Source organism: Mirounga leonina, unplaced genomic scaffold (genome assembly GCF_011800145.1).
Source record: "Mirounga leonina isolate KUSES-001 unplaced genomic scaffold, KU_Mleo_1.0 Mir_151, whole genome shotgun sequence".
Lineage (NCBI taxonomy): Eukaryota > Metazoa > Chordata > Mammalia > Carnivora > Phocidae > Mirounga > Mirounga leonina.
This window is the reverse complement of record NW_023270377.1, coordinates 25,641,690-25,668,854: the sequence shown is the minus strand read 5'-3', so window position 1 is coordinate 25,668,854 and position 27,165 is coordinate 25,641,690. Positions and strand designations below refer to the sequence as shown.

Below are 27,165 nucleotides of genomic sequence, written 5' to 3'. Positions count from 1 at the left end.
ATCTACTCAAACTGATAAATGAATTCAGTAAAATTGCAGGATACAAAATCCATGTACAGAAATCTGTTGCATTCCTATTCACTAATAATGAAGCTGCAGAAAGAGAAATTAAGAAAATAATCCCATGGGGGGTGCGTGGGTGGCTCAGTCATTAAGCATCTGCCTTGGGCTCAGGTCATGGTCCCAGGGTCCTGGGATCGAGCCCGCCATCGGGCTCCCTGCTCAGCGGGAAGACTGCTTCTCCCTCTCCCACCCCCCCTGCTTGTATTCCCTCTCTCTCTGTGTCTCTCTCATCAAATAAATAAATAAAATCTTAAAAAAAAAAAAAAAGAAATAATCCCTTGTACAACTGCAGCAAAAATAATAAAATATCTAGGAATAAACTTAACCAAAGAGGTGAAAAACCCGTACTCTGATGAAAGAAATTCAAGACAACAGAAAGAAATGGACAGACATTCCATTCCATGCTCATGGAATGGAAGAACAAATATTGTTAAAGTGTCTACACTACCCAAAGCAATCTACAGATTTAATGCAATCCCTATCAAAATACCAATAGCATGAGAAGAACCATGAGAGACGATGGACTCTGAAAAACAAACTGAGGGTTCTAGAGGGGCGGGAGTGGCAGGATGGGTTAGCCTGGTGATGGGTATTAAAGAGGGCACGTTCTGCATGGAGCACTGGGTGTTATGCACAAACAATGAATCATGGAACACTACATCAAAAACTAATGATATAATGTATGGTGATTAACATAACAATAAAAATTAAAAAAAATAAATATAGTCAAAAAATGAAAACCTGCTCTATTCTAAGGGGAAAAGTTTTAGGTATAGAAAACATGATTTTAAAGTATCAGTCCAAAAAGGCCACTAATAAAATAATGTTTGAGTAACAACAACAACAAAAAATACCAATAGCATTTTTCACAGAACTCAAACAAACAATCCTATAATTTGTACAGATTCACAGAAGACCCAGAAGAGCCAAAGCAATCTTGAAAAAGAAAAATAAGACTGGAGGTATCACAATTCCAGACTTCAAGTTATATTACAGGGATGATACATCTCAGTTTATATGTAACCACTTTTTATAGGCCTTCTCTGGCACTCATATCTAAATTCATTTTTTCCTTTCCCAACAAACACATATGCTCCATTAGTCTCTAGCATAGCACCATGTTCCCTTCATAGTCTCATCAGAATTTATAATTAGGGATCTATCTATCTATGTGTTTCTTGTCATTCTCCTCAGTAAGCGCAACAAACACATCTGTTTTGTTTGCCACTGTGTAACTGGCACATCAAAGGCACTTAGTAAGTAACCTTCGAATGACTGAATAAATGATCTTATTCATTCCCATTGCTCCAATTCTCTGCACCCCAGTCTGCCTCCAGAGTTCCAAATTCCTATTTCTAATAGCCTGCTGGACATTTCCATGTGAATGTCCCATCACATCCAAAAGTCATCATGCTCCAGATTCAAGTCATATCCTACCATTTTATTTGCATCACCTCATATTAATATCTCAAAACAGCATATATTATAATGTTTTATTATTATTCATATACGATAAGCCTTATTTTCCTACTGGAGTTTGAAGTCACTTAGGCTGTTAAGTTATGCTTGTGTTCATCTTCGTACCCCTCCTTGCATATTGTTCAAAGGGTTGTGTGAAGTGGGTACTAAGAAAATGTTTGCTGTTGGACACTGCTTCCAAAAATTTAAAACCAAATGAATGTGATTTACCTTCCAGCCCCAGGCTCTGTCATTGCTATGGCACCAATATATTTCCCACTGGTCATCTGCGGGATGAAGTGCTTAATCTGTTCTTCTGAGCCATAGTTTACGATGTAGGGCATGACAATATCTGAATGAAGACTAAAACCTGGGCCTGTACAATTCGAATATGCTCTTAAAGAGAAAAAAAGAAGAAAATTTAAAGCACAAAATTATTTTGTTCTGCTTTCAGTTTCTTTGACTTTCAATTAAACAACAACAAATTATTAAGTCTTATCACATTGTGTGGTAATAGCCTGTCTCTGCACAAACCTAGGAAGTTCCTGAAGATTTTCTCTTTGTTTTTATTAATCTTTTAATTTCTGGCCCTAGCACAATTAACAGTACTCCAACAGAGCTCCATGAATACTTACCTAACGAATTAAAAGATAAAACATGTAAAAGTATTAATCACCTACAATTGTATTACCCTAATATAGCAACTATTTTCATTTTGGCAAGTTACCTTTGCCATAAGGATATATTCTAATATAGTTGCAGTCATGGTGTGAATTTGTACTTAACTATTTTTTTTTAAATTATGCGACATGAAAAAGTTCTTTTTTTTTTTAACACAGTTGTCACAACAATAATATGAAACAGCTGTAAAATACTCAAAATTGTTTATGTAATATAATTTACTTACTCATTCTCCCACTACCAGACATTTAGATTGCTTCCATATTTGGAGGACTATGATCTAACATGACAATGATTTTGGTACACACTTCCTCTTTTTTCTATAAAATTATTTCCTTAAGATAAATTCCCCAAAGTAGCATCCTAGATCAAAAAGCAGAAATATTTTCAATTTTTTTTATATGTATCTACATTTTTAATCCCTAAAGTATTGATTGTCCTAATTGATAATGCCACTAATAGTATGAGTATCTCATTTTCACTGCAACCTTGTCAGCAATGCATATTATGATTTTGAATTTTCACCGACTTTTGCAAATACTCAAAATGATACTAATTTAATTTGCATTTGATTGGTAATAAGGATGAACTTTTTTCATCTAAAAGAACCTATTTGAATTTTGTTTTGATGAACTGTTGGTTCAAATCCTGTGCCCATTCATCAATTGAAATATTTATTTCTTCTTATACATTAAACTTTAGGTATATTTGTTGGAAATATTTTTCCATTTTTTTTAAATAGTTTTTTAAAAAGGAGAAGAGTAAACATGAAGCAATTAAAAATGAAGGGATCTCTTCAATTTTCAATAGCACCTATTCTAACAGTTTAAAAGGACATTTTCCTATCTTCCCACATTAAAAAAAATGCACAAGAGTATATAAGGGGTTTATTCATTCACAGTTTATACTGTTTTCAATATTGTAAGATTAGAAAGCATAATTTATCATCTTCTCAGAAAAGTGAGCAGTGTGCTTAACAAACAAGACTCCACTTCAAATGTCTGCATACTTACTGTTCCTCCCAAACAACAGCTGCCGAATAAAAGTCCCCACCAATACCACCATGAAGCTCAGCAATATTGACACCGAGCAGTCCTTGTTTTCCAGCTTTTTCCCAAAGCTCCCTACTCACTTCTCCAGCTTTCTCCCATCTGCAAACAGCAAACATTTTAAAATCAGAAACACTTTTTTCATATTATTTTAATGGTCATAATTTGAACTTATGAGTGATATTGTGTAGGAATGTTCCCTTAATTTGAGGTAATTGCCATTGACGTTGGCCATAACTTTCTATTTGCATCTGTTTTATTGTTTCTCCTCCTTCTTGTTCTCTTTCTTACTTCTTCCTATTTGCCACTTCTCTTCTCCCTTGACTATTCATTGGACCTGCAAATTACATCCATTGATATTCATGGGTACAGTTTCTCTCAGCTGGTACTCTTAGGATGGAATCTTAGTTGTGCCATATAGTCATGGGAATTTGTTCAACTGTCCTGTAAAGGCAATTGCCCTCTGTATATTTCCTTAAAGTGCTGAACTTACTGGGACGAGCATATATTAAAGGTGACAAGAGCAGGCAATCTTAAGTTTAAGTAGGAACAATAAAAGAACAAAAGCATCTTGCAGCTGAGCTGTCAAATGAACTTCTGAAAAGATTAGATATTTGCATAAGATTGTGCAACCTCTGCTTTTCTTCTTTAAAAATGAGAATGGCGTAATGAGGAAAGAGATGGCAAGTCGGAAATAAAGAATCTGAGAACTTTTTGTTTTATTTTTTTTAAGTGGTAGTTAGATATAGTAACTATGAGGTATATTTTTGAAGATATTGATTAAAGGTAAACACGGATACCTCAAGAAATGTTAAGAGTTTGATTATCATGTATGTTTTGATGTAATTATTGCCTAAAGTACCTTTGGAAATATTTTTATCATTAACCTAAAATTTGTCAACTTCCATAATTTTTACTTCAAATCTTCACAACAATTTTTGTGGAACAAAGTTTCAAATCAGCAAAGCAATAAACAAAAAAAGATTCTCCAAGAGCAAAACTTTTTCTTACTTTCTTTCTTAAAGATTTTTATTTATTATTTATTTATTTAGAGAGAAAGAGAGTGTGCACACGTGAGTGGGGGGACGGGCAGAAGGAGAGGGAGAATCTTTTTTTTTTTTTCTTTAAGATTTTATTTCTTTATTGGACAGCGAGGGAGAGCAGAAGCAGGGAGTGGGAGAGGGAGAAGCAGGCTCCCTACTGAGCAGGGAGCCTGATGCAGGCCTCAATCTCAGGACCCTGGGATCATGACCTGAGCCAAAGGCAGTTGCTTAACCAACTGAGCCACCCAGGCACCCCAAGAGAGAGAATCTTAAGCAGGCTCCATGCTCAGTGTGCAGCCCAACATGGGGCTCGATCCAAGGAACCTGAGATCATGACCTGAGCAGAAATCAAGAGTCTGATGCTTAACTGACTGACCTACCCAGGTGCCCTTCTTTTGTTTTTTAAGAAAGTTGCTTTTCACCAAAGACTAGTCATGACATCAAGTTTAGCTAATTTTGGTCATTTTTACTGAGAAAGCATTAATAAAATCTCAGTGGAAGGTATTTAATTTTTTTTTTTTTTTTTTAGAGAGAGCGCACAAGCTGGGGAGGCGGGGTGGGGGGGGAGGTTGGTGGGTGGGTGAGAAAAAGAGAGAGAGAGAATCTTAAGCAGGCTCCAGGCTCAGCGCAGAGCCCGCTGGGAGGCAGGGCTTGATCCTGAGATCAAGACTGGAGCAGAAATCGAGAGTGGGCTGCTCAACCAACTGAGCCACCTAGGTGCCCCCCAACAATGTTTTAAAAATATTTTAATTGTAGTAAAGAATTGACAGTGAGTGAATTTTAGAAATAAAGCAAAATCCTATTTTCATAGAAATGACAGGTTTTTGGTCAACAAAGCAGGTAATCAGTAATTAATCAGTTAATAAACATCTGATCCAGTAGTAAAAGTACTTTAAGGTGGCCTATTGCCAACCAAGATTTGCATTGTGCTGGCCTGTTGAGCTTTTATGTTTTTTAATTCTTCCATGAAGCAGAAAAAAAATATGTAACTATTTACTTAATTGCCACTTAACCAGAGTATTCAAATTACTACTTTTAGGATGAGTTGCAAATTTTAAAAATTTTCTTATTTTTAATTCTATATTTTAAAATTTATTTAAATAGCTAACTAACTTAAGAATCTCAGGATTCTTTTTTTTTTTTTTTAAGATTTTATTTATTTATTTAACAGAGAGAGAGAGACAGCGAGAGAGGAAATACAAGCAGGGGGAGTGGGAGAGGGAGAAGCAGGCTTCCTGCTGAGTAGGGAACCCAATGCGGGGCTTGATCCCAGGACCCTGAGATCACGACCCGAGGGGAAGGCAAATGCCTAACAACTGAGCCACCCAGGTGCCCCAAGAATCTCAGGATTCTTAAGAATCCTTAAGTTTATAGTTATATAGTTAAGTATGATAGTATTACAGTTAAGAGAGCAAAATGTTAATAGAGCAATTAACACAGTATATTTTCTGTAGAACAACATGCAGCATTCTAGGAAGTGGTTCTTACGGTTCCCTTTATGCATATTACTTTAAAGGAAAATGTGCCACTTACTCTGTGTGGTAAGGAATCACTTCTTCTTGAAAAAACTTCCTTACACTTTCCCGGAAAATGTCATGTTCTGAAGAAAAGATTCTTCTAATTCCTATATCTGTTAATTTTTTAGCAGAAGGACTTTCTAGACGTTCTTCCCCTCCGGAATGAGAACATCTTAAAAATATACATATACATTAAGAAAATTAAGTGAATGGTTACTCTTCATATCCAAATTATTGCCACTGAACAACATGGAAGGTTAGTTCTATTTAACGACATGGAAAAACACTGATTTTTCCCCCCCATAGACAAACTACAGAGGTAAGTAGAAAGACTCTGAAATTTGACAGACCTGTTCAAATTTGAACATCACCACTTTTGATAGGATCTACCTCATCTAGATGAGATCAAGTAGTTTGTTTTTATTCAACTCACTCTTCACTTCCAAACCCATAATGAGGACATCATGGCTATGACTAACCACAGGTCTGAGCTGAGGTAAAACAGTGTTGTCACATGATGTGAATTAAATTATGTAAAATTCAAATACCACCACATAATAATATTGGTAAGTTTTCATGTCACTATGATGTTTAAGATAATATTAACATTTTCCCAGAATCCAAATTAATATTTCATTCAGAATCATACAATTTGAAATGGCAGGTGTGTAAGATATAAACTATGGGGATGTTATTGCCATATTAGAGGAAACCTGGGTGTAAATAAAAAAGATGTCCATGAATCTCTGTAAGGATTAGCACAGAATTAATCAAGATCTTCAGAAACTGACCCTTCCTTCTCCTTGTCCCTCCATATTAACCTTAAAATAAGACTGCTCTGTAGTTCCTTTAGTTCAGTCGTCTTCAGGTTTATTTCCCTCTTGGGGCACTCCTGAGAAGAGTATGAGAATCTGTGTATCACTTTGTATATTTCCAACCTCATATCTAAAAAACTTTTTATCATATATCCAAATTTTGGCAAAGGTTGTTTTGCATGAAATTCTGTTTGGGGTTTCTCTCTTCCTTAGATGGACCCTGCTTTTTTTTCTTTCTTTCTTTTCTTTCTTTCCTTTCCCCCTCCTCCCTTTCTTCTTAGTGTTTTGTTTAAAAGACAGTTTTGTTTATTGGCAATTAGGTTGTCTCAACCTTTTTTCCCCCTGTAATGAATTATTTTGTTTTAGCTTATGTATTTTTATTTAATGCTATGAACTGAACTGCGTCACTCCCAAATACATGTTGAAGCTCTGACTCCCACTGTGATTGTATTTGGAAATAGGGCTTTGAGGAGGTAATTAGTTAAATGAGGTCATAAGGGTGGGGTCCTAATCTAAGAGGATTTGTGGCCTTTTATAAGAGGAAGAGAGAATTAGCTCTCTCCTTGTGTACACACAACAAGGAAAGGTCATGTGAGGACATAGGGAGAAGGTAGCCATCTACAAGCAAATAGAGCTCAGGAACTGAATTGGCCAGCACTTTGATCTTCAGTTATGTAGCCTTTAGAATGATAAGAAATACATTTGTCGTTTAAGCCATCCAGTCTATGGTATTTTGTTATGACAGCATAAGCTAAGTAATACACTTAATATGCATTTTCTGTCATTTTGCTTTAGGTTTATCTTTTATATGCAACTTTTAGTGGAGTTTATTAATATAATGTGAGATGACTTTTAAATGGTAATCTTTGGTTATGAACATGTAATACTACAATTTTTATACTTAAGTCTGCCTTAGCCTTCATGGTTACTACTCAGTCATCTAAATCATTATTTTTAATGGCTCATTCATTCATTTGGTCAACACATACTTTCTGAGTACCCATTATGTACCGGGCACTGTTCAGGTAGCTTGGGCTACAAGAATGAGCAAAATAAAGATCCCTGTTTTCAGGTTCACATTTCTAGAAGGGGAGACTGAATAATGATAAATAATATAGTAAAGAGACAAATTATAGAATAAAGGAGGAGATGGTAAGTTCTATGGAAAAGAAAAGTGGAGCAAGGATCAGAATGTGTGTGTGGGACAAGGCAGGGACCATGGCTACAGTATGGAAATAGTACAGTCAGGGTAGGTTAAGTCAGAAGAATGAGATTTGAGCAAACACCTCAAGGTGACAGCCAAGCAGATTTCTGGAACAGAAGAATTTTAGGACAAGAAAACAATTAGAGCAAAAGGTGTCAGGCAGGATGGTATTTGGTATGTTCTATAAAGAGCAAGGAGGCCAAATGTGGATTGAGTGAAAACAGTAGCAGATGAAGTCAGAGGGGTGCAGGGGTCTTACATACCACTATACTGTTATACCAAACAGGCCAAAATTTACTTTATCCCATAATTGAAATTGATGAAGGATAGTTGGAAGAAAGGCAGGCAGGGACAAGGGGCCTCCGCCCTAAGAGGGAACCGCCCTTAAAAGGATTTTACACCACCCTGGAAGGAGGCCTCCACCCTTTCTCATGTGATAAAAATCTGACTGGATGACAGGTGCAGGGAGGCTTAATCAGATTAAAACAGCCCTCCAACAAGCCCATAAAAAACCCTAGATTTAGAAACTCCAGCTGTGGCAACCCTCTTGGGTCCCCTCCTTCAAGTCCCCTCCCTCTTCGGGACCTCTGTATGATCACTCAATTAACTTTACTATTGCTCAGTAAACTTGGCTTTGTTGCCCACCACTCTGCAGGTCTGGTCTACCTCTTCATTCTTGCAAGCGGTGTGATCAAGAACAGCAAGCACTAAAGGAAAAATCCTGTAACAAAATGATTGGTTCCAATTTCCTGCTAGTAGAAATAAAACTATAATGCACACATTTGTCCATATAGCTTTTCCATACTTGGAATTTTTCCTCAGGAGAAAAATGTGCTGAGGCCAGGAAACTGGTGCTCTGAAACACTGAATCATTTGTCAACATAATTAGCAAATTTATATTCCAGTCTGCCCCTATCTTAAAATTTTATATCCTATATTACTTTAAGGAAAACTTCAGAATATTTCTAAGTAAAATACACCAAGAAAATAGAAAGTGAAAGAAGTGCCAGAAAGAAGAAAGATTTTCAGGTCAGTTAAAAGTGTTCAAGAGAGAATATGCGGAGGAAAATCCAAAAAGTTGACAGCCAGTATGTTGGAACATCCATTTCTTGAAGACCAAGAAAACTTTACTGAATAAATTGGCCCCCCTTTTTTTTTTCCTTATAAAGACCAGGAAATCTGTACTGAACAAAAATAAACTAATTTAACAGGCCACGCTCTATTATTTTTTTTAAAAATCATTTACATTATAAAAGGGAGACAAGTCTCCACCAGCACCTTCAGCAATACTTGGGAACTGGTTATAAATACACAATCTCAGACCTCACCCTAGATCTAGTGAATCAGATGATCTGTATTTTAACAAATTCCCTGAATGATTCATTTGTACATTAAGAAGCCTGCTATAATAAAACTGTAGTCCCTGACCTATTCAGAGGGTCCCTCAGGTTCTCCTTTTTCCAAATTCTCTATGAGATTTTCTTCCTATAATTCAACCAAAATAATTTATCCCAATAGACGTAATGCAGAAACAGATATAAGAATTGGGATGTCTTCTACTAAGCCAGACAATGTAAACGATGTCTCTCTTCTTTTTTTTGAAAAAGCTATTTTTCATAAAAATATTTATGATATGTAATGGGTTTATTATTGTTACTTTTACTTATTATCGAGATATAATTGACATATAACATATAGTTTCAGATGTATATGATTCAATATTTGTATATATTGTGAAATAATCAACACAATAAGTCTAGTTAATAACCATCACCACATACTTATATTTTTTTCCTTGTGATGACAACGTTTAAGATTTACTCTTTTAGTACATTTGAAATATCATGCTGTACATTAAACTCCCATGACTTACTTTAGAGCTGGAAGCTTGCACCCTCTCTTCTCCCATTTCCACACCCTCCCCACCAACCACAATCTTTTGTCTGTATCTATGAGTTCTTTTTCATTTGTTGTTTTAAGATTCCACATATAAATGAGATCATACAGCATCCGTCTGTCTTACTTCACTTACCATAATCTCTATTGTTACTTTTAATTAACTAAATATTTATAAAATTCGTTTTGTAGTTATCTATTGATATCCATATGGATAGATACAACCCTCACACACACACACACACACACACAAAAGGTCTTTGGGTGTCCTCTAACTTTAAGAGAATTAAGAGTCCCGATAACAAAAGAAATTGAGGACCACAGTCTTACGAAGTTCTGGGGAAGAGCTCAGAAAAGTATGTGCATCCTCAAGTCAAGTCACCCCCTCAGTGAAGTCTTCCCAACTGTCCTCAGGAGGAACAGGTATTTTTCCGCTCCCATAGCGTCGGAGAGTTCCACTAATGTTGTAACGAGCTAATTTATCATTCATGCCATACTCTTTAAATGGTGAATCCTGGATGCTTCCAGTCTATCCGATGAATGGATTTTATGTGTCATTATCGAAAGCTTTTGATTTCATACACACTACCTGCATCACCACAGAGCCACTTAGACACTATTAACTCTTCCGAATTTAATTAATTAAAGGATTTGTTCAGGGAGACCTTGGCAGGAAGTCCTAGGGCGGGGAGTTGGGCACCCCCGGAGACAGCCGCGGCCCGCAGCGAGTCTCGGGATGGGGCCAAACCTGGCCTACGTGAGATTCGCGTCCACTTGAGCCAGCTCTCGCCGGGCAGCCAGGCCGGGGCGTCGGGGAACTAACTCATCGAGAAGCACTATGTGGAGCCGAAGGCGACCCCTGGCCTGGTATCCTAATCGCGAGTGTTCTGACGTGCAGCGCAAACTCTGGCCAAGAGAAGAATGTCTCTTTGAACAGCGTCAGTGCTGATCAGGTAACCAGAGCCGTGGAGAATGTGCTAAGTGGCAAAGTCTGAAGCCTGCACTGATTGTTAAGAGCAACAGCCCGGCAGCTTGGGCTCTGTCGGACCGAGTACACTGTGAAAAAAGTGTTCTTCTGTTCTTTATAAAGCTTGTGCCGAAAGATGCCACACAAACAAACAAACAAAGGATTTGCTCAATAAATTTCAACGTCCTTGTCTGATGGGGCGGAGGTCGGGTCCTCGCTGCCCCGGGCTGCCTTCTCAGGGGCGCTCCTGCAAGTAGGCTTGCTCACAGACGCCTGACACTTTCTCCGGACCCGCGCCGCGGCTGTCCCACCTCCAGGGTCACGACCCTGACTGAGAGCGCCTGGGGCCCTACTCCGCTGCCTTTCGCCACGGTTCTAGGTCCAAAGGTAGGAGCCCGAGTCCCCGTAAGAGCACCCAGGCTGGACGCCCCCCCGGCAACCCCGCGGCCAGAATCTCACGAGCCGGACTGGGGCCAGAGAGAGAGCCCTCGGCGAACCCCGCTTTGGGCTTTCCCGCGACTGCGGGGGACACAACCGAGGCCCGCATCCGCCCTCGTCGACGGGGGTCCCATCCCGCACCCGGCGCGCAGGACGGGGGTCAGCCCCTACGCTCGGAGTCTCCGGCGCCCACCGCCCCGCCCCGCCCCGGTTGCCGCCCCCCGTGCGACCCTACGCCCCGGGCCCCCGGGGCCCCTCCCCCGCGCCCGCGCCCGCGCCCGCGCCGGCCCCGCAGCCCGCCCGGGCCAGTCGAGCTGGAGCCCGGCGGGCGCTCACCTCGCGGCGGGCCTCGAGGGCAGGGCGCACCGGTAGCCCCGCCAGCGCAGGGAGCCGCGGAACAGGCGTGCAGCCATGGCTGGGACCGCGGCTTAGGGCGGCGGGCGCGACGGACGCGACTCCGCGGGGACTGCAGGGCCGGGCGCCGGCGGGCCGATTCTCCGCCGGACGGCCCTACTGGTCGTCGCCTGCGAAAACCGCCCCTCGAGCCTTTGCTGGGCCGGAAGCCCGAAGACTGCTGCGACCTCCCCCAGCCCGCCTCCTCCGGGGCAGGCGGGTGGAGCGTCTCCCGGGGCTGCGGCGCTCCTCTCCGAGTCGTCGCCAACCAAGTAGTACTGGGATTCCTGGCCTGCCATTTCCTTTTCCCTCAAGGTATCAAATACTGTTTAATAATTTACGACGGAGTGATCGTCTGAGCTATTGAAATTTATGGACTTGGTCTTTTAGGGATAGGAAATCTCCGAAGGATTTTGAACTCCTAAGTATAAGTTTGCGGCGTGGAGCTCTAAGGCGGTGAGGCAGGACATTCAGGCCATTCTAACAGTTGAGGACAGTTATCAAGCCTGAAAGCGAGATTTGGCGTTAGACTTCAAGAACTCTAACTGAATGCAGAATATCAGGAAGTTAAAAAAAAAGGGGAAGTTAATTCCAAACAGAAGCATGTGTTGACGGGAGCGCAGGTCTCCATGCAGGCTTGCCAAAATTCTAGACTTGATGCCTGGGGGTCTTAGGGCCTCCACCATTAGGAGTGTGCGCCAGGGTACTTAATAGCTTCAGACTGTTGGTTTTTCAAGATGATACTTGGCTCATCGAGTTACGTGGTCTTGCTGAGCCTCTACAAAATGATAATACTAAAATACTACTTCATTGTGCCTCAGTCTGGTCTGAGAATAACCACAGCAGCAGTAACGTTTGATGATGAGCTCCAGGGTTCTGTGAAGTTAACACATCTCACGGGTGATTTTTTTTTTTTAACAGGCTTAATTAATTCACCTTAATTTCCTTGTATAAAAACACTGGTGGCAACAGCTGGAGCCTGGATCCTCTGCACCCAGACTCTGCTGTGGGTCTTTACTAGAAGGTCTAGTGACCTGATAGGGAGACGTGGTGAACAGGGTCTCTTCCTAGAGGCGTCTTGGTGAGATAGCTATAGATCTTAGAGATGGCATAAAAGGTGGCCTTGGTTAAGTTGCCCCGGGTGGCAGTGCAACCTTTCGTCTAGGTATAGCAGTTGTTGATAGTAGTTATCTTCAGCAGCTTCTTTTTTTTTTTTTTTTAAAGATTTTATTTATTTATTTGAGAGAGAGAATGAGATAGAGAGAGCATGAGAGGGGGGAGGGTCAGAGGGAGAAGCAGACTCCCCGCCAAGCAGGGAGCCCGATGCCGGACTCGATCCAGGGACTCCAGAATCATGACCTGAGCCGAAGGCAGTCGTTTAACCAACTGAGCCACCCAGGCGCCCCAAACTTATCAATACTTTTAAAAAATAGTTTGGAATGTTATCTTCTTCAGAAATCCTTTCATACCCTTGGTCATAAATATTTCTGTTTCTTCTGTTTTGCTTTTAAGTGTCTTCAGTTCATCTCAGGTTGGCTTTTTTTTTTTTTTTAATATGGCTGTATGAGAGATGGGTATGTTTTTTCCCACATAAATAGCTGATTTTTTCCTTCACCATTTTTTTTTAAAGATTTTATTTATTTATTTGAGAGAGAGAATGAGAGACAGAGAGCACGAGAGGGAAGAGGGCAGAGGGAGGAGCAGACTCCCTGCCGAGCAGGGAGCCCGATGCGGGACTCGATCCCAGGACCCCGGGATCATGACCTGAGCCAAAGGCAGTCGCTTGACCAACTGAGCCACCCAGGTGCCCAGCTTTTAACTTTCTTTCTTTTTTTTTTTTTTTTAAAGATTTTATTTATTTATTTGAGAGAGCGAATGAGAGACAGAGAGCATGAGAGGGGAAGGGTCAGAGGGAGAAGCAGACTCCCTGCCGAGCAGGGAGCCCGATGTGGGGCTCGATCCAGGGACTCCCGGATTATGACCTGAGCCGAAGGCAGTGGCTCAACCAACTGAGCCACCCAGGTGCCCATCTTCAGCAGCTTCTTGGGTCCAGATGATGTCTGTGCTTCTGGGGGCAGGGATGAGGCATGCCAGCGCAGAGACACAGCGGCCTGTCACGTTTCCAGAGATGGTGTGGGGCTTGCTGATCTTGATCTCCTGGTAACCTCACTGCCCTGTGCCTGTGGAGGGGCGCTGGGCCAGGACCATGGCCCCGCACGTAGCAGAGGCTGTCTCCTTGTAGCACACCCAGAACCAACTTGGGCTGCTGTGGTTCCGAATGGGGACGGATGCCTTGAACTTGATCCACTGGCCAGTGCAGGTCTCCTTTTGCATGGGCCTAATCTTTAAAGAGAGACACACCCAGAAAAGAAGTCGATGATCTGACTGCTTCATAGGGAGAAGAATAGAACTCCAAGAACTTTATCTTTTTTTTTTTTTTAAGATTTTATTTATTTATTTGAGACAGAGAGAGAGAGAACACAAGCAGGGGGAGAGGGGCAGAGGCAGAGGCAGAGCAAGAAGCTGACTCTCCAAAGAGCAGGGAGCCTGATGCGGGGCTCGATCCCAGGATGCTGGGATCATGACCTGAGCTGAAGGCAGACGCTCAACTGACTGAGCCACCCAGGCACTACGAGAACTTTATCATCATGTCCTTGACCAGGAGGCACAGTTAGTGATGAGGAGCCACCTCTTGTCCTCGGCCTTGCCTTGGCAAGCTCTGCGGCCTCCACCCGACCCGGACCACATCTGTGCCTGGGACTAGGACACTGTTGCTGAAGCCTCTGCATACAACTTTCTGTAAGTGTTAGCTGTTTTTATTCTCCTCCACTTACATACTCCCCTTTGCAGGTGATGGTCACTTTTAATAATGGCCTTTGATAATCAATTTGACAAAACTTAGATTTTTTTTTCTAATTCAAATAGTTGGCTCTAAGAGTGAAATTTCAGATGCAGAAGATTTGAAAAAGATAAAAATTCATTTATCTACCAAGAGGAATTAGCAGTGCCAGGGCAGAACTATGGGGGAGCTATGTGAAGCAAGCAGGCCTTTGTGGCACTCCTCAAATCATATGCCTGGCTATGTTTCTAGTCTCTGAGCAGGGCCAGGGGTGCCCATGTAGATGACAAAGGCAAGGTTTCTCTACTTTTAGAATTATTGCCAAAATCCCTAGGAAATACAACAGTGTAAGAAACCCCAAGACTCCTACCTTTAGAGGAAAGTGTCTTTTTAGATTTTTTTTTCTTTTTTTTTTTTAAAGATTTTATTTATTTTTTTGTCAGAGAGAGGGAGAGAGCACAAGCAGGGGGAGCGGCAGGCAGAGCAGGTAGAGGGAGAAGCAGGCTCTCCACCAAGCAAGGAGCCCGATGCGGGACTCGATCCCAGGACCCTGGGATCATGACCTGAGCCGAAGGCAGACACTCAACCGACTGAGCCACCCAGGCATCCCTTTTTTTTTTTTTCCCAAAATTAAATTTCTTTGAGCACTTTGGGTCATCATACTAATTTTTCATCAAAATTGTTTTAGCTTCTTACTCAGAAATAATTTAAAATTTATAGAAAATTTGCAAATATAGTACAATAACTCCCATATGGCCTTTACTCGGATTCTCCAGTTGTTAACATTTTGCCCCATTTGCCCCATATATGTATTTTTTTGGGAGTCATTTGAGGATAAATTGGATACATCATGCCCCTTCACTCCTAGTGTATATTTCCTAAGAGCAAAGGAGTTCTTTTAATAGCTATAGCACAGTTATGCAATGTTGAAATTTAACGCTGATATAATATTCTATTTATTTATTTATTCATTTATTTAAAAAAATTTTTTTGGGGCGCCTGGGTGGCTCAGTCGTTAAGCATCTGCCTTCTGCTCAGGTCATGATCCCACGGTCCTGGGATTGAGCCCCGCATCGGGCTCCCTGCTCTGCGGGGAGCCTGCTTCTCCCTCTCCCACTCCCCCTGCTTGTGTTCTCTCTCTCGTTGTCTCTCTCTCTGTCAAATAAATAAATAAAATCTTTGAAAAATAAATAAAAAAATAAATAAAAAAATTTTTTTAGATTTTATTTATTTATTTGAGAGAGAGAGACAGAGATAGTAAGAAAGAGCACAAGTGGGGAGGAGAGGGAGAAGCAGACTCCCCGCAGAGCAAGGAGCCCAATGCGGGACTCGATCCCAGGACCCCGGGATCATGACCTGAGCCAAAGGCAGACGCTTAACCGACTGAGCCACCCAGGCGCCCTATTTATTTATTTTTAAAGATTGTATTTATTTATTTGAGAGAGAGTGAGTGAGAGAGCACAAGCAGAGGGAGAAGCAGGCTCCCCGCTGATCAGGGAGTCCGATGTGGGGCTCAAACCCAAGACCCTGGGATCATGACCTGAGCTGAAGGCAGACGCTTAACCGACTGAACCACCCAGGCACCCCTATTTAAGAATAATATATCAGGGTTTGAGCACCTGACTGGCTCAGTTGATAGAGTGCGACTCGATCTTCGGATTGTGAATTCAAGCCTCACATTGGGAGTAGAGTTTACTTTAAAAAATAATAAATAGGGGCACCTGGGTGGCTCAGTCAGTTAAGTGACTGCCTTCAGCTCAGGTCATGATCCCAGGATCTTGGGATTGAGCCCCACATCAGACTCCCTGCTCAGTGGGGAGTCTGCTTCTCCCTCTCCCTCTGCCCCTCCCCCTCCCTCTGTCTCTGTCTCTCTGTCTCTCTCTCTCAAATAAATAAATAAAATCTTTAAAAGATATTCTTAAGTAATCTACCATCCATATGCTAATTTCAACAAATGTCCTAATAATTTCCATTCATTACAATTAAATCTGATAAAATAAAAAATGGAGATACACCTGCAAATTGCCTGAGCAGCAAAACCAGTTCAGTCACAAAGCTGAATGATGTGGGAAATAAAAGCAAAAGAAAAAAATTAAATTTCCTTACTGCCTACAGCTCATTGACAAGTCCTTGAAACAGGTAGAGTGACCTTCAGCCCCCCTGATGTTGATACTTTGCTAAGGGCATGCTCGCTTCCTCAGCCCTTGTGCAAAAATTGGAACAATACAGAGAAGATTGGTGTGGCCTCTGTGCATGGATGACACACAAATTCATGAAGCGTTCCATAAAAAACAAAACAAAACAAAACAAAAACTTTGCTAAGGGCAAAAGGCAATCTTAGCTTAACATGTTCCCAACACCCCAGGATCCTGTAAGTTTTCTTTAACATATTAAAAATTCCTTTGGAAACTTTCTTTAGCTCTACCAACACAAGATACATGTTAGCAGTCATCCTCCAAGCCCACTGATATTCATCTGAAGGGTCTCATGACTGAGGGTTTACTAAACAGTAATAAATGACCTTTTCCTAACAATAGCTAGCCCCCTTAAGGTCCTGGAAACCTTGTTTCCAAAATTCCTTAGGGACTTAGGCTAGCCCTAACCCCCTCCCAATTTGAAAGTATATAATCAGTCACCCATCACAACCCCAGTGCAGCTCTTTTCTGCCCATGGGTCCTATTCCCGTGCTTTAATAAAACCACCTTTTTTGCACTGAAGACGTCTCAAGAATTCTTTCTTGGCCATGTTGGCTCCAAACCCCAACATTTCTGCATCACTGAATTTAGCTTATTCTGCAAAACTAACTTGACCTGGGTCTTTTCTTACTTATACCTCTGGAAATCATTGGCAAACCTTGAACTATTGTCCCAAGATTGATATGAAGACCAGTTCCCTCTCATTTAGGAAAATTCTAATATTATAACTAATAACTAATCACTGTGAAGAACAGTCACTGGCTTCCTCACCATACAGTAGTCCCCACCCCCTTATCTGCTAGGGATACGTTCCAAGACCCGGCCCCCCCCACCCCCTCACCCCCACCCAATGTATGCCCCAAACCATGAAGCACCAAACTATATATGTGTATATATATATACACACTATGTTTTTGTTTTGTTTTGTTTGCTAAACGTACTGTTGTACCCCGGAATGCATGGTTGCCAGAGCATTTGGCCCCCCTGCGACCCAAACAGACCAGGTTCAGCCACTCGCTGCTGACAAAATTCAACGGCAGAGAAACTAGTGATGGTGAAACAAAGTAATTTATTTCAGGAAGGCCAACACCAGGAAGACCTGACTAACATCTTAAAGACTGTCTCCAAAGTGCTGAAAATACTTCCCAGGTTTATATAAGGAAAACGTGGGGCAAATGTGGGTTGGTACTTGCAGGTAGCAGTGTAAACCAAATGATCATTTTCTTAGAGTCAATCACAGGTGGGGTCTTGCTGGCTCAGGGCAGTCCTTATTGTTTGAGGGCGTAGTTTGGATTCCCATTAGGAGATGCTTTGCTCCCAGGGTCTTCTGCCTGAGCCTAGAGACAAGCTGAAAAGAAGAACCCAACCAGAAAGTTGAGGTCAAGATGGAGGCAGTTGAAATCCTCTTTCACTATGATAAAGCCTAACTTATGAATTAGGCATAGTAGCAGATTACCAACAATAACAGAGTAATTATAACAATATACTATAAAAAAGTTATGTGAATGTGAGCTCTCAGAAGATCTTATTGTACTGTACTCACTTTTCTTCTTGTGATAATGTGAGATACTAAAATTCCTATGTAAAATAGATGAGGTGAGGTGAATGACAGGAGGCATTGTGATGTAGAATTAGGCTACTATTGACCTTCTGAGGAAATGTCAGAAGGAGAAGGGTCTGATTCTGGACCTCGGGGATGACCTCAGGCAACTGAAACTGTGGAAAGTGACACTGGATCAGGGCGTGTCTACTGTTAAGCTGCTTTATAACGATAAATTCCTGAGCCTCATTCCATGTTTTGGTTGGAGTGCTTCCCGTTTGTGAACTGTTTTTCGTGTGCAGAAGAAACTTTTACTAATTGCTTCAGTGATTCACTGGTTTTGCTTTGGCTATTTCTGAACTTTTGGTAAGTCCAATGCAGAATATTTTGTTATCTTGTCTCCCTAATACTCTTTCACCTGGCACAGCTCCTTTTATCTGATAAATCTTGACATTGCCATTTTTTGAAGAGTAAAAGCCAGGTATTTTTAGAAATAACTTAGTTGGTTTTTGAGGTTTCCTTATGGCGGAATGGGTACATAAGTAATGTGATGTCCTTCTCAGTATATTGCATCAGAACATCCCTGAGGTTAGTTTGTGCCATTCTTGGTGAGGTTAATTTGAACCACCTTAATTTTAATATCTTAACTTGGTTAAGGTGGTGTCCAACAGGTCTCTCCACTCTAAAGTTAGAATGTTTCATAAGTTAGTATGTTTCATTTTGTGAAATAAAAAAAAGGTGCTTCTGAATGCAGAGCTAATTTAGTCAAATTGCCAAATGTTTCATGAAGGCTTTGAGTCATTTTATCTCCCTGGCAGGAATAAGTCACGTTTTTTACTTGAGAGTTCTCCGTGGCATGCTTTTATTAATTGGGTTGAAATGTAAATTAGGGCCAGAGTAATCAAGGAATGTTCCAGTTAGGGCATATACCTTGAATTTGGAGGTCTGGGAGTTAACAGAAGGGAATTAAAGATCCCGGCGCTAGAGGAGCTTAGAACAAAATTAGGAAGGCTTAGGGGTGCCTGGGTGGCTCAGTCGTTAAGCGTCTGCCTTCAGCTCAGGTCATGGTCCCAGGGTCCTGGGATTGAGCCCCGCATTGGGCTCCCTGGTCGGAGGGAAGCCTGCTTCTCCCTCTCCCCCTACCCCTGCTTGTGTTCTCTCTCTCGCTGGGTCTTTCTCTGTCAAGTAAATAAATAAAAATCTTAAAAAAAAAAATTAGGAAGGCTTATAGAAAGGAAGGACAGTAAAAAAACCAATCTAACTGGAGGATGTATCTGGGGAAGAAGTAGGAATTCAGGTTCAGCAGATAGGTAATAGCTGGGAGGGAGCCTGGGACATAGGGCTTATTGTATGGATTTAGGCATGAGACTACCTGGGTTTAATCCTAAATCTCTGTTCCTTCCAGGTTGTCCGCTGTCATTGTGGAGATTAAATGTTCTGGTGTTTATGTAAAGGGTGTTGCATAGAGGTTTGCTGCATTGTAACTATTCAGTTTTGTTACTGTTGTCCAGTTCAGTTCAGTTACTGTTGGCTAGTATTTTTATTATCACTAAATACCATACCAAGGAATTTAGGTTTGGTGTGGTAGGAAATAGATACAAGGCTTAGGAGAGCAAAGTTTATTCATTCATTCATTCTCTTACTCACTAAATACTTACTGAGTTCCTCCTAATGTTGAGGGTACCACATTGTACAAGATAAAATATCAGCTTTCAAAGATCTTGGAATACATTTATGAAAGTAAGACTGGTATAAGATGATGTAAAATACAAGATGGAGTATGAGAAATGTAGGAGTAAGGTAATAGTCCAGAGTAGGGAGCTTACACTGTGGGTGGCCTACTTGATTTGCTTCTTTTTCCCCACTTTATTTTTATGGGATAGTGGAAAAATCATGGACATATAGCATTCTACAGATCAAGACTGAAGTTGGAAACCTCTCTCTGAGTTAATCTTTCCATGTCTCTGTTTCCTTATTCATAAAATGGAGTATTACTAGTGTCTACCTCACAGGGTTGTTGTGAGGCTAAAACAAGGCAAAATATGGGAAGCATCCAGTCTGGCAGCAATAGGAGCCTAGTTCATAGTAACATCATTACTATTTTTCCTTGCCTTAACACTTAGGAGAGGCCAGGTTCTTGGCAAATTGCTAGGAAAACAAAACCCATAGAAAGTGACCCTTCCTACTAATTTAGTTAGCTATCATTCTTTCTAGTTTCCAATATTAAGGCCAATATCTTTATTGGCCACTTCAGACAGTTACTGTCCTGTGGCCAGACCCCAGGTTGAACAAGGGTTATCAGTGTTAGCTTTAAGTCTCTATGCTTCATTTCTTTCAATAGCTTGTTCTTCCCATTTTAGAGAAAGCAAGAGAGAGAACAGCAAAGCCCCCCATTACTAATACCATTTGAGAAAATGCTGTCTTTTCTTGTCCTTTATCCCAGAGTTTGTAATCAACACTAGGGAGTTTTAAAGCAAATACTGAGGAAGGATAGTTGGAAGAAAGGCAGGCAGAGACAAGCACCCCCACCACCCCAAGAGGAAACCACCCTTAAAAGGATTTTACACCACCCTGGAAAGAGGCCTTCACCCTTTCCAATGTGATAAAAACCTGATTGGATGACAAGTGCAGGGAGGGTTAATCAGATTAAAACAGCTTGCCAACAAAGCCATAAAAATCCCTAGATTTAGAAACTCTGGTGGCAACCCTCTTGGGTCCCCTCCCTCCTTGGGAGCTTTGTACTGTCACCCAATAAACTTTGCTTTGCTGCCCACCACTGTTCCTCTAGTCTACCTCTTCATTCTTTGAAGCGGTGTGACCAGGAACCATGGGCACCGATGGAGATGATAAGGAAAAATCTGTGTCCTAAGATGGCTGACCGAGCCAGCAAGGGAGTCCCATCCCCTGCCCCGGGGCTCTTCTGGGTTCTTTGCTCTGCAAAGATCTGTATGCTGAGAACTATAAAACGCTTGTGAAAGAAATTGAAGAAGACACAAAGAAATGGAAAAACGTTTCATACTCATGGATTGGAAGAACAAATATTGTTAAAATGTCTATACTACCCAAAGCAATCTACACATTCAGTGCAATCCTTATCAAAATAACACCAGCATTTTTCACAGAGCTGGAACAAACAATTCTAAAATTTGTATGGAACCAGAAAAGACCCCAAATAGCCAAAGTAATGTTGAAAAAGAAAAGCAAAGCTGGAAGGATCACGATTCCGGACTTCAAGCTCTATTACAAAGCTGTAGTCATCAAGACAGTATGGTACTGGCACAGAAACAGACACGTAGACCAATGGAACAGAATGGAGAACTCAGAAAATGGACCCACAACTGTATGGCCAACTAGTCTTCGACAAAGCAGGAGAGAATTTCCAATGGAAAAAAGATCATCTCTTCAACAAATGGTCTTGGGAAAACTGGACAGTGACATGCAGAAAAAAAAAAAAACTGGACCACTTTCTTAAACCACACACAAAAAATAAATTCAAAATGGATGAAAGACCTAAATGTAAGACACGAAACTATCAAAATCCTAGAGGAGAAATCAGGCAGCAACCTCTTTGACCTCAGTTGCAGGAACTTCTTACTAGACAGGTCTCTAGAGACAAGGGAAACAAAAGCAAAGATGAACTGTTGGGAACTCATCAAGATAAAAAGCTTCTGCACACAGCAAAGGAAACAATCAACAAACTAAAAGGCAACCAATGGAACAGGAGAAGATATTTGCAAATGACATAGCTGATAAAGGGCTAGTATCAAAAATCTATAGAGTTTATCAAACTTGGGGCACCTGGGTGGCTCAGTCAGTTAAGCATCCTGCTCTTGATTTTACCTCAGGTCGTGATCTCAGGATCCTGGGATTGAGCCCTGCCTCAGTCTCATTGGGGAGTCTGCTTGAGGATTCTCTCCCTCTGCCCCTCCCCTTGCTCAAGCTTTTTCTCTCTCTAAAATAAATGAATCTTTAAAGAACTTACCAAACTCAACACCCCAAAAAAACAACCCAGTTAAGAAATGGGCAGAAGACATGAATAGACACTTTTCCAAAGAAGACATTCAGATGGCTAACAGACACATGAAAAGATACCCAACATCACTCATCATCAGGGAAATACAAATCAAAACCTCAATGAAAGGGGCACCTGGGTGGCTCAGTTGGTTGAGTGCCAGAGTCCAGCTCCAGCCGGGGTGGGTCTCTCATAGGAAAGGACGGTGTCGGCGAATGAGGAGACACAGACACAGGGTCAGGTTGCAAGCATCTCCTGCTGACAGGCTCGGAGGAACTTTATTTATATGTTAGGATATTTTTGTTTTTCCAAATCTTAGATCATTTTCTGGATTACAGCCATAGCCTTCTTTCATTTTTCCTTTGTAATGATTAACATGACCTTTATTGATTTCTGCTTATTGGCTTTTGCTAAAACTAAAAAACAGTACACAAAGAGAAAGGTGCTAGACAGAGCGTGACCGTCTTGTTATTTTGTTCTATAGAAACTAATTCTTCATGGAATTAGTTTCATTATGATTGCTTAGATAGGCGTAACTAAGGTGAGTAGTCACTTTATCATGAAACCCCAGAAATATTCCCACAATTATAAAGATTGCCATAAATAAAATGAAAAAGAATAGCAGGAGCCAGCTGTGGAGTCTCCTGTTTTCGGGATCGTCCCCCGTACTTGGACATTGTCAAACAGCATGAGTAGCTTGGCTCGCGCCAGTTGAGCATCTGACTCTTGATTTTGGCTCAGGTCACGATCTCATGGTCCCGGAATCAAGCTCTGCACTGGGCTCTGTGCTCAGTGGGGAGTCTGCTTGAGGATTCTCTTCCTCTCCCTCTCCTTCTGCCCTTCCCCCTGCTCTCTCTCTCTCTCAAATAAATAAATCTAAAAAAAAACCACACCAAAAAAACCCAAACAAACCCAAACAAACCCACAATGAGATACCAACTTACACTTACCAGAATGACTAAAATTGACAACTCAGGAAACAGATGTTGGCAAGGACACAGAGAAAGGGAAACCCTTTTGATTGTTGGTGGGAATGCAAACTGGTGCAGCCAGTCTGGAAAACAGTATGGAGGTTCCTCAAAAAGTTAAAAATACAGCTACCCTACAACCCAGCAATTGCCCACTAGGTATTTATCCAAAGGATACAAAAATGCTGATTTAGGGGCTCCTGAGTGGCTCAGTTGGTTGGCCTCTGCCTTTGGCTCAGGTCATGATCCTGGGATTGAGCCCCACATTGGGCTCCGTGCTCAGCTGGGGGCCTGCTTCTCCCTCTGTTCCTCCCCCTGCTCATGCTTTCTCTCTCTCTCAAATGAATAAATAAAATTTAAAAAAAATGCTGATTCAAAGCACATGCACCCCATTGTTTATAGCAGCACTATCAACATTAGCCAAATTATGGAAAGAGCCCAGATGTCCATCAACAGTTGAATGGATAAAGAAGATGTATGTGTGTATGTGTATATACACATACACACATAATATGTATATTATATATGTATATATATATAATAGAATATTCTATTATATATATAATAGAATATATATAATAGAATATATATATTATATATATAATAGAATATATATATAATAGAATATTCTTTTATATATATATAATAGAATATTGCTTGGTGATCAAAAAGAATGAAATCTTGCCATTTGCAACAAGGTGGATGGAACTAGTGTTTTATGATAAGTGAAATAAATCAGTTAGAGAAAGACATAATACGGTTTCACTCATGTGGAATTTAAGAAACAAAACAGGTGAAGCTAGAGGAAGGGAAAGAAAAAGTAAGAAAAACAGAGGGGGAGGCAAACGATACAGACTCTTAAATATAGAGAACAGAGTTGAGGGATGGGAGATGGGTGAGGGGATGGGCATCAAGGGTGATGGGCATCAAGGAGGGTCCTTGTTGGGTTGAGCACTAGGTGTTATATGTAAGTGATGAATCACTAAATTGTTCTCTTAAAACCAATACTAACGCTGTATGTTAGCTAACTTGAATTTAAAAATATATATATATGTCCTTTGCCATAGTAACTGGACCTAGTCTCAATTTGACATTTAAAGATTTTATTCATTCATTTAAGAGAGAGACAGACAGAGCACAAGCAGGGGGAGAGGCAGAGGAAGAGGAAGAAGCCAACTCCCCGCTGAGCTGGGAGCCTGATGCGGGGCTCGATCCTAGGACCTGGAGATCATGACCTGAGCTGAAGGCAGATGCTTAACCACCTGAGCCACCCAGGTACCCTTCAATTTGACAACTTTTTAAAGCTTTATTTGAGTAGATAAATCTGACATAATTCCTACAGAAACCTGAATATCACGACTGAGACTATCTCTGCTAAAGCCTCATCTTAAACTGGGAAGGTTGCTTCTCTAGCATATACTACTTAGGGGATAGGAATCTTAACAGAATATATTTAGTCAAATTAATCTATAATTACAAACTAATATTGTTGAGTGTCAGCTTATGGACTGAAACCATGTGGACCATGAATTATGTGCATCTAAATCAAGAGCTTTATTTATTTATTTAAAGATTTAATTTATTTGAGAGAGAGAGAGAGAGCATAAGTGGCGGGAGGGGCAGAGGGAGAAGGACAAGCAGACTCCCTGCTGAGCCCGACACAAGGCTCCATCCCATAACCTGAGCCAAAGGCAGATGCTTAACTGGCTGAGCCACCCAGGCGTCCCTCAAGAACGTTACTTATTGGGCGCCTGGGTGGCTCAGTCGGTTAAGCGATTGCCTTCGGCTCAGGTCATGATCCTGGAGTCCCTGGATCGAGTCCTGCATTGGGCTCCGTGCTCGGCAGGGAGCCTGCTTCTCCCTCTGACCCTCCCCCCTCTCATGTGCTCTCTTTCTCTCATTCTCTCTGTCTCAAATAAATAAATACAATCTTTAAAAAAAAAAAAAAAGAACGTTACTTATTTTTATGAAATTGGCAATTCTGCACTTAACCTCCATCTTCTGGGAACTCCTTCAACTTTCCATGTCCCTTCTCAAATTTATTGTCATGCCCGTTCATTGTTCCCTTCAATCTAAGAAATTATCACCCCTTTCTCATGTTTTTACTTGTCAGTTGACCCCCACTCCCTTTAGGTACACATTCCCAACAAGAGAGGGTAATGCCGTTTTATTAACTGGCAAAGAACTGCAGTGTCTTAAAGGGATAGATAAGAGCTCCCCCATCCGTAACCCCAGAAAATTTCTTCCATGGTTTTCATTAGAATTTTTATAGATTTATTTTCTTCATAGGTAAATCTTTGATCTCTCTGAAAACTGTATTTTGGCTTTTTTTCCCTCAGATGACTAAATGTTTTTCACAGGACTATTTACTGAATAATAATCTTTTCTCCCGATGCCCCCTGTATCATTTGCATTCCCTTATGTATTTGGATATATTCCTAGACTTTGTATTTCACTCATCTGCTTGTCCATTCGTTCATTCACTGACAAAAGTGAAAAAAACATGTTTCTTAACCCTGTGGAGCTTGTCTAAGGAGGCAGACAATAAACCAATAAAAGTAAATCAGGTGCTGATAGTGAAATGGAGGTAAGTCCTGTGTCTGTTCATGAGGTAGTTACCTACTATTTTAATTATCTTGAACTTTGATTTTGAAAAGGAGATTGGGTCTAGGGGACCTTGAGGGGAAGACAGAGGAGAGAGAGAGATGGAGAGTATGTTAAGTAAAGAGAGACTATGGAAGAGTGAATGGGCTCTATCTACTCTGGAAAATACTATCTGTAGAACCCTGGGCAGGTTGCTTATCCCAGATCTCAGTTTTCTCAACTGTGAAATAGGGATGCTGCGGAGGATTGTTGGTGAAGCTGAATGAAATGTTTATAAATCACCTGGCTCATAGTAAACACTATTATCTTTAGAACATTTTCCTCTTAACTTTCTCATTTTGGGGGTAGCTGAAGCCTCCTAACATTCAACTGTCTGTCTTCCAAAATGGAATTTTTAAAACCTATGGCCTGGGTTGGGGCTAGGGCTTGGAAAATGTTGAGTGGATGAAGAAAACTTCATTGATGTGGGGAAAAGTGGTAAAAAACCCAGCTCACCCCTGCCTGAAAATGCAAGCCCAGGCCTTCTTGTTCCAGGGACATTAGGGTTCTTTCCACTGAAGAAAGAAGGAAAAAAAATGTGAAGGACTTTGATACCAGCCAGTGGCACAGAGAGAGAAGGAGGGATAAAGAACATCTCCTAGGAGCTGCCTGCTGTGATTCAAGTGGTAAATTCTGGCATCCCAGGAAAAATTTCATTAGCAGTGCTCATGGAGGAAGAACAGCCCCCAAAGCTTACATAAGCTACAGGAAATACTCTGTACTTGCCAGCTAATGAGAGCTTCCTGAACTCTGGCTGATTGCTTAAGGTCTGTAGTTTGCTGTTGTCTCAGTCACAACTGGGTAGAATCTATGGTGGCTGTTAGGCCTAGCTGAAAGGGAGAAAACAGCAGGGAGAAATCCCAGGGATTTTCTTTGATTATCTAGAGGGTAAAAGTGGTTTATTAGAGAGAGAGAGAGAGAGAGAGAGAGAGAGAGAGAGAAAATAACCTTTGCATTGTGAAATTTTCACCCAGCTACTTCTGGGTGAAATACAGATTATCTATGCTACAATATGGCATGTTTGCAGCTAATAAAAATTCTAGCACATTACCTTCTGAGACTGACAGTCAAATAATTGGTAAATATTGTCCCAGTTTCTCAATTTAAAGTATACCTTTGGGGATATTTAGCAAAGTATCTTCATGATATATAAAGCAAACCATAAATATGAAGGTAATTAGATTTGAAGTTTCACTCAATTAAATAAGATCTATTTATGTATCTCAACGTCTAAGGTACATAAGACATATCATACCTGATCCAAAGCTGTATAAAATTGCTTTAGAGGTCACATTTCTCCTAGTGTACTATTGCAAAATTAAAGCTACTAAAAACATCCCTAGAGTTTAATAATTGAATTCCAGTGGGGAAAAGTATGAATTCTTTCTTTTTTAATACCTTTGAACTTTTCTCCTATTATCGAGGGCAATTTTCCTGGTCCCTG

At 41.0% G+C, this 27,165-nt stretch overlaps 2 protein-coding genes and 1 non-coding gene across 3 annotated transcripts in view; 2 read left to right on the top strand and 1 right to left on the bottom strand.

The window, feature by feature from the left end:
- Positions 1 to 11,636, bottom strand: part of ACADL (acyl-CoA dehydrogenase long chain) — a 43,885-nt gene extending 32,249 nt beyond the window's left edge. Inside the window, exons 1-4 of the mRNA XM_035007229.1 lie at positions 11,468 to 11,636; positions 5,828 to 5,983; positions 3,216 to 3,353; positions 1,753 to 1,917 (exon numbers count right to left, since the gene is read on the bottom strand). Coding sequence (XP_034863120.1) covers positions 1,753 to 1,917; positions 3,216 to 3,353; positions 5,828 to 5,983; positions 11,468 to 11,544 — 536 coding nt within the window. The 5' untranslated portion in view covers positions 11,545 to 11,636. The remainder of the gene's footprint in view (positions 1 to 1,752; positions 1,918 to 3,215; positions 3,354 to 5,827; positions 5,984 to 11,467) is intronic.
- A 114-nt stretch (positions 11,637 to 11,750) lies between these two features.
- CPS1 (carbamoyl-phosphate synthase 1) overlaps positions 11,751 to 27,165 on the top strand; it is a 357,074-nt gene continuing 341,659 nt past the window's right edge. The window contains exons 1-2 of the mRNA XM_035007224.1: positions 11,751 to 11,839; positions 14,187 to 14,323. The gene's annotated coding sequence lies outside the window, so the exon portion shown is untranslated. The remainder of the gene's footprint in view (positions 11,840 to 14,186; positions 14,324 to 27,165) is intronic.
- LOC118012732 lies at positions 16,549 to 16,655 on the top strand. The gene has a single exon (XR_004679799.1). It is a non-coding gene; the product is annotated as a U6 spliceosomal RNA (small nuclear RNA).